General features: G+C 45.2%; 1 protein-coding gene across 1 annotated transcript; it reads left to right on the plus strand.

Moving 5' to 3' along the window:
* Positions 1 to 4772: 4772 nt before the first annotated feature.
* On the plus strand, positions 4773 to 9974 carry LOC126989827 (serine/threonine-protein kinase PkaB-like). The gene is made up of 2 exons (XM_050848452.1): positions 4773 to 5506; positions 9920 to 9974. The coding sequence occupies exons 1-2, from the start codon at positions 4773 to 4775 to the stop codon at positions 9972 to 9974; spliced, it is 789 nt and encodes a 262-aa protein (XP_050704409.1).
* Positions 9975 to 13028: the final 3054 nt, after the last annotated feature.

Raw genomic sequence — 13028 nt, forward strand, 5'->3', positions numbered from 1 at the left:
TGGTCTGTACGATCTCTAAATATAGCAAACAATAATATATAGTCTCCTTCAGTCGTGTTATTAAGTGTTTTCTGCTGGTTTATGTATACTATCGCGTTACGTGTTTTCCTTCTAAATCTAGCAAGTAATAATCAATGTTTTCCGGTCGTCTTGTGGAGCGATGTTTCTGCTGGTTTCTGTATACTAACGCGTTACGTGTTTTCCTTGTGGAGCAATCTTTCTTCTGGTTTCTGAAGTTATGGAGTAATTAATGTTTTCATTTGTTTGGCGATCCTTGAGTTTTCTAACAATGTGTCTCTTTGTTCTCTGAGCGATCTGTAAATATAGCAAACAATAACATATAGTTTCCTTCAGCCGTGTTAGTAAGTGGTTTCTGCTGGCTTCTGATATATTATCGAGTTAAGTGTTTTCCTTCTAAATCTAGCAGGTAATAATATATAAAGTTTTCCAGTCGTTTTGTGGAGCGATGTTTCTGCTGGCTTCTGATATATTATCGAGTTAAGTGTTTTCCTTCTAAATCTAGCAGGTAATAATATATAAAGTTTTCCAGTCGTTTTGTGGAGCGATGTTTCTGCTGGCTTCTGATATATTATCGAGTTAAGTGTTTTCCTTCTAAATCTAGCAAGTAATAATATATAATGTTTTCCAGTCGTTTTGTGGAGCGATGTTTCTGCTGGCTTCTGAAGCTATTGAGTTATTATATAAAGCTTTCCTTGGTTTGGCGATCTCTGCAGCTCGTTTTCTCTTTAACTGTGTGTCAAAGGAGCGCGTAAGAACTTTTAAGGTGTGCAAATGTTCAGGAAAAAAAAAACTATTGTCCCTCTGAGTTACATGAAGGTATTTATCTATTTATTTATCTATCTATTTCTGAGAGCAGGCGAACGACAAAGGTGTGCTAATGTTCAGGCAAAAGGTATTTGTCCCTCTAAGTCATGTGGGGGTTATTCTGTCTATCTATTTATATCTATCTATCTACCTATCTATATCTGTATCTATTTATCTATCTTTCTCGAATGAAGGCGCTTCCGGAATACGAAATAAACCTCCAGGTAATTTACCTTGCAAGCAAGGCTCCGTCATTATGCACAGGAACACAATTATGCTTCCTTAATTACTCCCCCTAATTACTTCTCCCTCGAGGCCGGCCACAAAACATGCCTCCCTTCCACACTCTCGCTTTTCTTCTCCCCCTTCTATCCCCCTTCTCTCCCCTCCTCTCCCCTCTCCTTCTTACCTCCCTTCCTGCCTGCCTCCCCTTTTTACATCTCTTCCTAGTTCCCTCCTTCCTTCCTGTTCCGTATATCTCCTAATTCCCTCTCTTCTTTCTTCTCTTCCTTTCGTCATCTCTTTCTTAGTCTCCCTCTCCTCCTTTCTCCTCAGCTACCCTCGCCTTCAGCCCCTTCCTCCACCATCCTTCTTTATCCTATTTTTCTCTCTTCTTTCGTCTCTTCCCTTCTTTATCTTTCTTTTTGGTTCCCTTTCTCCTCCTCCTTTCTCCGCCTCATTCACCCTTCCCGTCTCCCCTTCTTCCATCTTCCTTATGTATCCTATTTCCCTCTCTTCTTTCGTCTCTTCTTTCTCTTTCTTTCTTTTTTCAGTCTTCTCGTTCCCTCTTTCTTCCTTTCAGTTATCCTTTTCTCCTAATTAGTTGATCCCCTTCCTCCCTTCCTTCAAATTCCTCTCCTTCCGCTTCTTCTCCTCTCGTAATTATTTCTCTCCCTTCCTCTCCCCTTGAAGCTCTCCCCTTCCTCTATGATTTTCCTATTTTTTGCGTCCGTTTTTTCCATATCTCAATCTCTCCCTCTTCCTTTCATTTGCGTCATTCTTCTCTCCCCATCAGGCATCTCTCCCTCTCCCTTGCTTCCCTTCGCTTCTCTTGCCCTCAGCTCTCTCCCATTCTCCTTCCTCGCCCTCGGTCACTCATCATGCTCTCTCTATCCTCTCGCCCATTAATTCCAGTCTCTTCCCCTACCCTCAGTTCTCTCCCTTTCTCCTCCCTCGCCCTCTGTCACTCATCATGCTCTCTCTGTCCTCCCGCCCATCAATTCCAGTGTTTGCCCTCTTTTGGAATCCGTCCTGTTCGTCTTTTCTCCGGATAATCACAAATTTATCTCCTCCTCGAATCTTTCCTAAATTTCATATATGCGTTTTCTTTCATTCGGCTTGGCGTCTTGGCCTTCAGGTAGGAGACAATTTGTACTTCTTGGCTTCTCGTTTTCTTAGTTAACCATTTGAAGGGGACTTAACTCACTGTTCCATAGCTTTGTTATGGTTATATATATATATATATATATATATATATATATATATATATATATATATATATATATATATATATATATATATAGATATATATATATATATATATATATATATATATATATATATATATATATATATATATATATATATATATATATATATATATATATATATATATATATATATATATATATATATATATATATATATATATATATATATATATATATATATATATATATATATATATATATATATATATATATATATATATATATATATATATATATATATATATATATATATATATATATATATATATATATATATATATATATATATATATATATATATATATATATATATATATAGACGCCAAGCCCGGGGGTCCCTCCGGGCGAGTCTCCAGGCAGGCCCCCTTCCCACCAGGAGTACCTTCCGGCAGGATCTATCGACTTGCTCAATCTACGAACTCTGTGGGCATCCCCTTGGCCGCCTCCACGTGCCCGTATTGCTGTAGTTGGCGTTGACGGACTATGCAGGTAATATATATCGAATCAGTCTCACGAAGTAGTCGCCGGTTTGACAGAAAGTTTTTTCAGCGATATCCCATGATTCTGCGTAGACACTTATTACTAAAAACATCAATCCGCGTCTACAAATCTCCGTTTAGTGTCCATCTCCCACAACCATAGAATAAGACAGGGAGCACAAGGGACTTGAAGATCCGGATCTTTGCTCTTCTGCACAGGTATCGACAACGCCATATACTCGTGTTGAGCGAGTCCGTTACACCGTGAGCCAGATGAATCAGCCGTAAGACTTCCTGGCCAGACTCACCGTTGCTATGAATTACGCTACCAAGATACATGAAACTTTCCGAGGTTTCAACGTCCTCGCCACACGCATGAACAGACGGTACTGTGTCATCCAACAAGCCACCAAACAACAGTACCTTGGTCTAGGCCCCTTATACCTGGAGTCCCAAGGGCTTTGCCTCCTCATGCAGTGCCTCGAGAGCCATCACCAAAACCTCCAGCGACTCCGCCAGGATTACTGCATCATCGGCAAAAACAAGGTCAGTAGCCCTGTTATTGCCGATGGATGCTCCGCAATGACTCTGGCCCACAACTCTGCCCAGTACCCAGTCCATACAAGTGTTGAAAAGAGATTGCTCAAGGACACAGCCCCGCCTCACTCCCGCATTCACATGAAAGAAGCTGGACACACACACACACACACACACACACACACACACACACACACACACACACACACACACACACACACACACACACACACACACACACACACATACTTCGCAGCATTCTCTGTCCCAGAATACAGGCCAGTCAGCAGACCAATAGTCCTCGCAGGAATCCCACGGAGTCGCAGAAGATCCCGGAGTGCCTCACGATGCACTGAATCAATCGTCTTCTTGAGATCGACATAGGCTGCAAGAATCCCCTGTCGAAACTCACCTCGGCGCTCCACCAGTACGCGAAGCGCTAGGATAGGATCAGTTGTTGACTAACAAGGCGTGAACCCAGACTGTTCAGGTCTCTGCAGCTTCAGCAGCTACCTGCGAATTCGCATCAGCAATATGTGGGGAAGCACCTTGCCTGGCACACTGAGCAGTGTAATACCACGGTAGTTGTTGCAGTCCTGGTGGTCCCCTTTTCCCATTCCAGATAGGGACGGTCAACCCCCTCTTCCAGTCAGGAGGAATGGTACCGGACTGCCCTACGGCAGTCAAGACCGCATGCAGCCCATGGATCATGGCCTCACCTCCAGCTTTGAGCAGCTCCGCGCTGATGTTACAGGCACCAGGTGCCTTCCCACCCCTCAACTTGGCCACAGCCTCCCTGACCTCACCCAGAGAGGGTGGGCTTTCGTCAAGGAGTGGGTCAGCATTCACCACTTGCAACCCAACAAGGAAGTTGCGTACATGGAGATCCTATATATATATATATATATATATATATATATATATATATATATATATATATATATATATATATATATATATATATATATATATATATATATATATATATATATATATATATATATATATATATATATATATATATATATATATATATATATATATATATATATATATATATATATATATATATAAAATTCGCTCCCAGATTTATTAGCAAAATATGTTTAAGAGAGCCATAGAAAACTGGTTATAGAGGCAATAATTTTTAGCACTTTTTCACAAATTTCTTAGTATTAGCGCTCGCTCTCGATAAGCTAATACCAGATATTCCAACAACAGTGTGTGTGTGTGTGTGTGTGTGTGTGTGTGTGTGTGTGTGTGTGTGCGTGCGTGCGTGCGTGCGTGCGTGCGTGTGTTCCTGCATGCGACAGCCGTCCAGATCTAGACTCCCTCTTTTTCCGCCTAACTCCAAGCTAAACCGAACTGAACAAAAGTAACCGTCTAAAACCGAGGTCTGGCCCTAAATCGCCACACACATACGGCATGGTGAGACAGAGACATGGCTCCCCCTCACACCATCCCCCTCCTCGTTCTGACGAGGGAGCGCATCGACACGCTGGTGGCCGAGCACAAGCAGGTGCTTGGGCGCGGCGCCTCGTGCACGGTGTACCTGGTGGAGGTCGGCGGCGCCCTGTGCTGCCTCAAGGTGGCAAGGGAGCAGCGCCTCGCGGCCATGTTCCGCAGGGAGTTTGACATCCTGCTGGACCTGGACGGCGCGGCGGGCGCCCCCAAGGCCTTGGGCACCAGCTTTGGGTTCCCCGCCATGCTCACCACCTTCCGCGGCCAGAACACCTTCTGCGACCTGCACAACCTTGCTCCCCGCGACACTGACAAACTGCCGGCCTTCGTGGCGCTGGCCCGGGACGTGCGGCAGCTCCACGCCCGCGGCTACGCCCACACCGACATCAAGCCCGACAACGTGGTGCTGCACAAAGGCGCCGACGGCCGCCTGCAGGTGTTCCTCATTGACTACGGCCTGGCCAAGACATTCGGCACAGGACTCCGCATCGCGCGCACGCACACGCACCGCACGCCCTGGATGGCCCCGGAGCTGCGGCGCGGCGCGCCCTGCTCGCCCCCCGTGGACGTGTTCTCCCTCGGCTACGTCCTGAAGCGCGTCCTGGCCACGTGCCACACACGCTACCCCGGCCTGGAGGTGCTGGCCGACAGCGCCATGGCAGCAGACCCGGAACAGCGGCCCTCGGTGGCCCAGATCATCGAGACAGTCAGGATGTACGCGGGAGAGACATCCAGGAAGGCGGCCTTTGTCCGGCGTGTTCGCAAGGCCTTTTCCTGCCTCTTCCCGCGCCGCCGCCATTACTAAGGAGGAAGACAAGGCAGGATTTCCTTTCCTAACGGATGAATGGTTTTACCAGTCCAGTTCTTTCCTTTGGAGGCAGTTACTCTACACCCACCAGGGGCTGAGGAATGCACTCCAATAAGTTATAACTAAGGAGGAAGACAGGGCAGGATTTCCTTTCCTAACAGGTGAGGAGTTTTACTTGTCCAGTTCTTTCCTTTTGAGGCAGTTACTCTACACCTACCAAGGGCTGAGGAAGCCACTCCCATAAGTTATAACTAAGGATGAAGACAGGTCAGGATTTCCTTTCCTAACGGATGAGGAGTTTTACCTTTGGCGGCAGTTACTCCACACCCACCAAGGAACACACTCCTTAGTGGATTTAACTTTATATTTTATCATCTACTTATCCATCTATCTATATATTTATTTTGTACCCATTTATCAACTTGGCTATCTTTTTATCTGGCTCCTCTCTCTCTCTCTCTCTCTCTCTCTCTCTCTCTCTCTCTCTCTCTCTCTCTCTCTCTCTCTCTCTCTCTCTCTCTCTCTCTCTCTCTCTCTCTCTCTCTCTCTCTCTCTCTCTCTCTCTCTCTCTCTCTCTCTCTCTCTCTCTCTCTCTCTCTCTCTCTCTCTCTCTCTCTCTCTCTCTCCCTCCTCATCGCTGGTCGAGCTACATGTACTCCTTCCCCTTCAATCTCTCTGTAAACGCTTTCATCCAATGTAATTTCAGAAGTATGCGGAAGCACACACACACACACACACACACACACACACACACACACATACGATAAAAACGGCATATGAGGAAAAAACAGATGGTATGAAATTAAACAGGATGAGGAAAACAATGCAATTATTTGCGTGTGTATGTGTGTGTGTGTGTGTGTGTGTGTGTGTGTGTGTGTGTTGTGTGTGTGTGTGTGTGTGTGGGTGGGTGGGTGGGTGTGTGTATGCGTGTGCGAGTGAGTGAGAGAGACAGGGACAGCAACAACGACAATAACAACAACAAGGACACACCAAACACTGGAACAACGTCACGCTCCAGTTCTCTACATAGTCAGCTTAATTTGACGGGCCATACTTCGCCGCCGCTGTGTGTCTCCTGCGAGGAAAGTCCTGGCGCGGTGGAGCTCCCGGAGACTGAAAGGCCCCGCAAGATTAGGAGTCACTTGCTTGGTTCTTTAATTATGTTCCTCCGCCTCTCGTGTTCTTTCTGTGCGACTCAGGAGTAAGTTAAGTTCAGCTTCTTCAGGATTTCCTTTCCTAACGGATGAATGGTTTTACCAGTCCAGTTCTTTCCTTTGGAGGCAGTTACTCCACACCCTCCAGGGGCTGAGGAATGCACTCCCATAAGGAGGAAGAAAGGTCAGGATTTCCTTTCCTAGCGTCTGATGACCTTTACCTGTCCAGTTCTTCCCTTTGGCGGCAGTTACTCCACACCCGCCAGGGAACACACTTCCAAGTGGATTTAACTTTATATTTTATCATCTACTTATCCATATATCTGTATATTTATTTTGTACCCATATATCAACTTGGCTATCTTTTTATCCGTGTTCTTCTCTCTCTCTCTTTATTTTTTTTATTTAAACTGACGAATCTATAGTACACAACATATTTGTATTTCGCCGACGACACTTTATGCGATCGTTCGAGTAGCATATGTTGCTCTGTGCACTTTTTAGGGCTTAAAATGTCACTTTTTCTCGTGCATTATTTTAAAAGCCCTTTACACTTGCTCACTGTGTATTTAGCATCACTAGTGGTGTGGGGCATGTTCTTCGCCACCTGTGAGCAGCCACTTTTACCTGCTGGGTGGACATTTCCGTCACTGTTGGCCCTGCTGCAGTGAATGTGTTCCACAGGCGGGACACCCTGGAGGTGAAGGTCCGTTGGTGCTGGCTGGCACGTGACCTCGGCACCCCGACCTGCTCGTGGCTGGAGAGTACCGTTCTCGTATCTCTCACAGCCTCTCGCGGAGGGAGCCTCAGTCTCGCCAGGTGTGGTACTCCTTGTACCTGGGCCTTGTGGAACACCACCAGCGCAGCGACGTCCCGGCGGTGCTCCAGGGTGTCTAGATGTATAATATCCTGAAGGGGCGGCTGGGGGTTGTTCTCCTGGAACAGTCGCTGCACCCGTCGCTCCACCTTGTCCAGTCTCTGCAGGTGTGTGGCAGCGCTGGACATCCAGGTCAGAGCCCCGTACTCCAGGTAGGATCTTACCTGGGCCTTGTAGAGGAGCATAATTCCTCGCTTGTCGAGGAAATTAGCCATTCTACGAAGGGCAGAGACAAGTAGGGAGGCTTGGTGGGCGATGTGTTTCAGGTGGCGGTCGAAACGCAGCTCTCGGTCCAAGTCCACTCCGAGGATCCTGACGTAATCCTGGAGCAGGAGGGTGACGGAGCCAAACATCACCCTTCCTTCGACAGGTTGTGTGGCTGCCGGGGACCGAGAGATCACCATCGCCTGAGTCTTCTCAGGAGCAAAGTTCACCTGCCAGCGCTCCCCCCACTCCCGTATCAAGCGTAGTTGCTGGTTGACCTCAGCAACCGCTTGCTCTCTCTCTCTCTCTCTCTCTCTCTCTCTCTCTCTCTCTCTCTCTCTCTCTCTCTCTCATTGCTGGTCAAGCTACATGTACTCCTTCCCTTTCAATCTCTCTGTAAACGCTTTCATCCAATGTAATTTCAGAAGTATGCGGAAACACACACACACACACACACACACACGATAAAAACGGCATATGAGGAAAAAAACAGATGGTATGAAATTAAACAGAATGAGGAAAACAATGCAATTATGTGCGTGTGTGTGTGTGTGTGTGTGTGTGTGTGGTTGTGCGAGTGAGTGAGAGAGACAGAGACAGCAACAACGACAATAACAACAACAAGGACACACCAAACACTAGAACAACGTCACGCTCCAGTTCTCTACATAGTCAGCTTAATTTAACGGGCCATACTTCGCCGCCGCTGTGTGTCTCCAGCGAGGAAAGTCCTGGCGCGGCGGAGCTCCCGGAGACTGAAAGGCCACGCAAGATTAGGAGTTACTTGCTTGGCTCTCTAGTTTTGTTCATCCGCCTCTCGTTTTCTTTCTGTGCGACTCAGGAGTAAGTTAAGTTCAGCTTCTCTTTATCTCGGCTTGCAAGTTGAGGTTACGAGAGAGAGAGAGAGAGAGAGAGAGAGAGAGAGAGAGAGAGAGAGAGAGAGAGAGAGAGAGAGAGAGAGAGAGAGAGAGAGAGAGAGAGAGAGAGAGAGAGAGAGAGAGAGAGAGAGAGAGAGAGAGAGAGAGAGAGAGAGAGAGAGAGAGAGAGAGAGAGAGAATAATAAGGAGTAAGATATTATAGAAGAGAAAATGGATTGTTGATAAAGGAGATGGAAGAGAAAGAGGGATGGAGGGAGAGTGAGAGAGAGTGTTAGGAAGCAAACTATGACAACAAGCATAAGATTAAGAACAAACAGAAGAACAAGAACAACTAGAGGAATAGAACAAAAGTATGAGTGTACGTAGAGATGAAGTATATTGGTGAGAAAGCAATGGAAGAAAACAAAATGAGACAGGCACAAGCAGAGAAGTGAAGTGAGCTGAAAAAAGTGAAAGAAAAATACCCCCACTACTTGACCTCGGAAAAAAAGGAAAATTACACGTGCAGTGAGAAGGGAACTGAATGGGAGACTAACGACGAGAGAACGAAAGTGGGTCGGGAACGACAGGGAGGTGAACAAAATAAAATAATAAGCCCTGGGAGAAAATTATATATGCATCGATTCGGCTTGACGCCTTGGCCTGTAGATAAGAGATAATTCGTATTTCTTGGCTTTTCTTCGTTTTCTTAGTTAACCATTTCAAGGGGGACTTAACTCACTGTTATATAGCTTTGGTTATGCTTATTTATGTGGTTATTCAACGTCTCACTTAGGATACATAACATATACCACGAAATTCTTGGTTAGTGAGAAAGATAATAAGACTGATATAGATAGACAGATAGACGGACAGAGTTAGAGAGAGGGAGGCAAACTTTTGGCCTTCGAGATCATAATAGTGGAGTGCTGATACGAGTGCTGCTGCTGATGATGATGATGCTTGCACAAACTTTCAGCCAATATTATAACAGTTCCCTGAAAGCCTCACATTAGCAGCTTTGTATCAGTTTCTGATTCTGATTTTGAACACTCCTTTAACCTCTGTTCTGGAGCAGTAAGTAGCGGGCCTTTTTTTTTTTCTTTTTTTTCATTACGCCCTTGAACTGTCTCCGTAGCTGTATTCTAATAGCTCTCTCAGACGTCTGTTCTTGTTGCTCATCCTGAACCTCTTCAACCACGTGTCTCTAAGTCTCCCTCTCAGTCTGGTGCCCCTGACTCTGCCGTGCAATGCTGCGTTTGGCCATCGTTCGTCATGACCACATGACCAAACCATCTCCTTTGCATATCTTGCACTCTGTCCAGAATTGTAACTACTTGTCCCATTCTTGCTCTCACCTCCTCATTTCGTACTCTGTCCTTCCATCATCCGCAGACTCTTTTCAAACACTTCATCTCGAGTGCAAGTAGTTTCCTCTCCTCTTCCTTCTTCAGCACCCACCACCTCGCTCCGTATAGAGTGGTAGGTACTACAACGGCAAACAGCAATCTAAGTTTCAATCTTGTGCTCGTCGTATCTGCCGTATCTTGCCATAACCTTCCAAACGCTCTCTGTCCCATTGCGATCCCTTCCCTTACAGTTTTCCCTGTTGTCCCGTCGCTTGTATTCACGCCTAGGTATTTAAATTCATCCACCTGTTCAATCACTCCAGTACTCAGTCGTATGTTTAGATCTCCTCTCTCTCTTCCAATTGTCAGGCTCTTTACCTTGTCTTTATTGATCTCTAGCTTGTATCTCTTACATTGTTCTTCGACCTTCTGCACCACCCTTTGTAAGTCTTCAGTTGTCTCTGCTACCACCACTATGTCGTCAGCATATCTTAGGTTAGTGTACCTGACACCGCTCATCTCTACGCCTCCTTCTTCTCCCTCCAGTGCCTCCACCATTACCCTCTCTAGATACAGGTTAAATAAGGGTGGAGCGAGGGGGCAGCCCTGTATAACACCTCTTGTGGTTGGGAAGGTGTCTGTCACGATGTCGGCCTTCCGAACTCTTGCCTTTGTGTTTCCATACATTTCTTCCACTGCCTCTATCAGATCCTTCTCAAATCCCCAACCTCATTACTCTCAGCATACTTTCTCTATGCACCGAATCGAAGGCTTGTTTGAAATCAATAAACACACACTAGGCAGTAGGTATCTTTACCTATTTCCCATCTCTTTCTATGATTTGTGTGAGCGTGAAAATGTGATCAATCGTCCCTCTTGCATTTCTGAATCCAGCCTGCTCCTCCCTTAGTATTTCCTCTTTATGTTTCATTCTGCGCTGTATCATTTAGCAAACAACTTGTGCGCAATAGCCATAACTATTGCCAGGAAACATCAGGAATGAACCATTTTAACGATGACTATATATGAAGGCAGTTATTGGGGTACGACAGTCAGTGGTAGTATTAGTATCAGTAGTAGTGGTAGTAGTAGTAGTAGTAGTAGTAGTAGTAATAGTAGTAGTAGTAGTAGTAGTAGTCGTAGTAGTAGTAGTAGTAGTAGTAGTAGTAGTCGTAGTAGTAGCAGTTCGGAGAGCACACAGCTTATACGATTACCTCCATAAAGAAAAAAAATAGAACTTTGAATAATTTTTTACCACGAACGAACAAGGCACAGAGTCGAAGTCTTTATTTAGGAAGCCTCAGTTTACACTATCATGATCTTTAATCTCCATAAATAAAAATTTCATAGCCATTTGCACCTCTCTAAATATGTATACTTAGTGATTTGAGCGATAATTTCCTTAATTAATACAGACGCTAAATAACCACATATATAACCATAACCAAAGCTATGGAACAGTGAGTTAAGTCCCCCTTCAAATGGTTAACTAAGAAAACGAGGAAAAGCCAAGAAGTACGAATTGTCTCCTACCTGAAGGCCAAGACGCCAAGCCGAATGAAAGAAAACGCATATATGAAATTTAGGAAAGATTCGAGGAGGAGATAAATTTGTGATTATCCGGAGAAAAGACGAGCAAGACGGATTCCAAATGAGGGCAGACACTGGAATTGATGGGCGGGAGGACAGAGAGAGCATGATGAGTGACAGAGGGCGAGGGAGGAGAAAGGGAGAGACCTGAGGGCAAGAGAAGCGATGGGAGGCAAGGGAGAGGGAGAGATGCCTGATGGGGAGAGAAGAATGACGCAAATGAAAGGAAGAGGGAGAGATTGAGATATGGAAAAAATGAGGGAAACGGAAGCAAAAAATGGGAAAATCATAGAGGAAGGGGAGAGCTTCAAGGGGAGAGGAAGGGAGATAAATAATTACGAGAGGGAGAAGAAGCGGAAGGGAGAGGGAATTTGAAGGAAGGGAGGAAGGGAATCAACTAATTAGGAGTAAAGGATAACTGAAAAGGAGAATGAGGGAACGAGAAGACTGAAAAAAGAAAGAAAGAGAAAGAAGAGACGAAAGAAGAGAGGGAAATAGGATACATAAGGAAGATGGAAGAAGGGGAGACGGGAAGGGTGAATGAGGCGGAGAATGGAGGAGGAGAAAGTGAACCAGAAAGAAAGATAAAGAAGGGAAGAGAAGAAAGAAGAGAGAAAAATAGGATAAAGAAGGATGGTGGAGGAAGGGGCTGAAAGCGAGGGTAGCTGAGGAGAAAGGAGGAGAGGGAGACTAAGAAAGAGTTGAAGAAAGGAAGAGAAGAAAGAAGAGAGGGAATTAGGAGATATACGGAAAAGGAAGGAAGGAGGGAACTAGGAAGAGATATAAAAAGGGGAGGCAGGCAGGAAGGGAGGTAAGAAGGAGAGGGGAGAGGAGGGGAGAGAAGGGGGAGAGAAGGGGGAGAAGAAAAGCGAGAGTGTGGAGAGAAGGCATGTTTTGTGGCCGGCCTCGAGGGAGAAGTAATTAGGGGGGAGTAATTAAGGAAGCATAATTGTATTCCTGTGCATAATGACGGAGCCTTGCTTGCAAGGTAAATACATGGAGGTTTATTTCGTATGCCGGAAGCGCCTTCATTCGAGAAAGATAGATAAATAGATACAGATATAGATAGGTAGATAGATAGATATAAATAGATAGACAGAATTACCCCCACATGACTTAGAGGGACAAATACCTTTTACCTGAACATTAGCACACCTTTGTCGTTCGCCTGCTCTCCGAAATAGATAGATAAATAAATAGATAAATACCTTCATGTAACTCAGAGGGACAATAGTTTTTTTTCCTGAACATTTGCACACCTTAAAAGTTCATACGCGCTCCTTTGACACACAGTTAAAGAGAAAACGAGCTGCAGAGATCGCCAAACCAAGGAAAGCTTTATATAATAACTCAATAGCTTCAGAAGCCAGCAGAAACATCGCTCCACAAAACGA

The sequence above is a fragment of the Eriocheir sinensis genome, unplaced genomic scaffold, assembly GCF_024679095.1.
Source record: "Eriocheir sinensis breed Jianghai 21 unplaced genomic scaffold, ASM2467909v1 Scaffold1318, whole genome shotgun sequence".
Lineage (NCBI taxonomy): Eukaryota > Metazoa > Arthropoda > Malacostraca > Decapoda > Varunidae > Eriocheir > Eriocheir sinensis.

Coding starts and splice junctions, on each gene's coding strand:
- LOC126989827 (XM_050848452.1), top strand. CDS start 4,773: ATGGCTCCCCCTCACACCATCCCCCTCCTCGTTCTGACGAGGGAGCGC. Junction 5,507..9,919: donor ATCATCGAGACAGTCAGGAT/GTACGCGGGAGA, acceptor TCTCCCTCTCAG/TCTGGTGCCCCTGACTCTGC.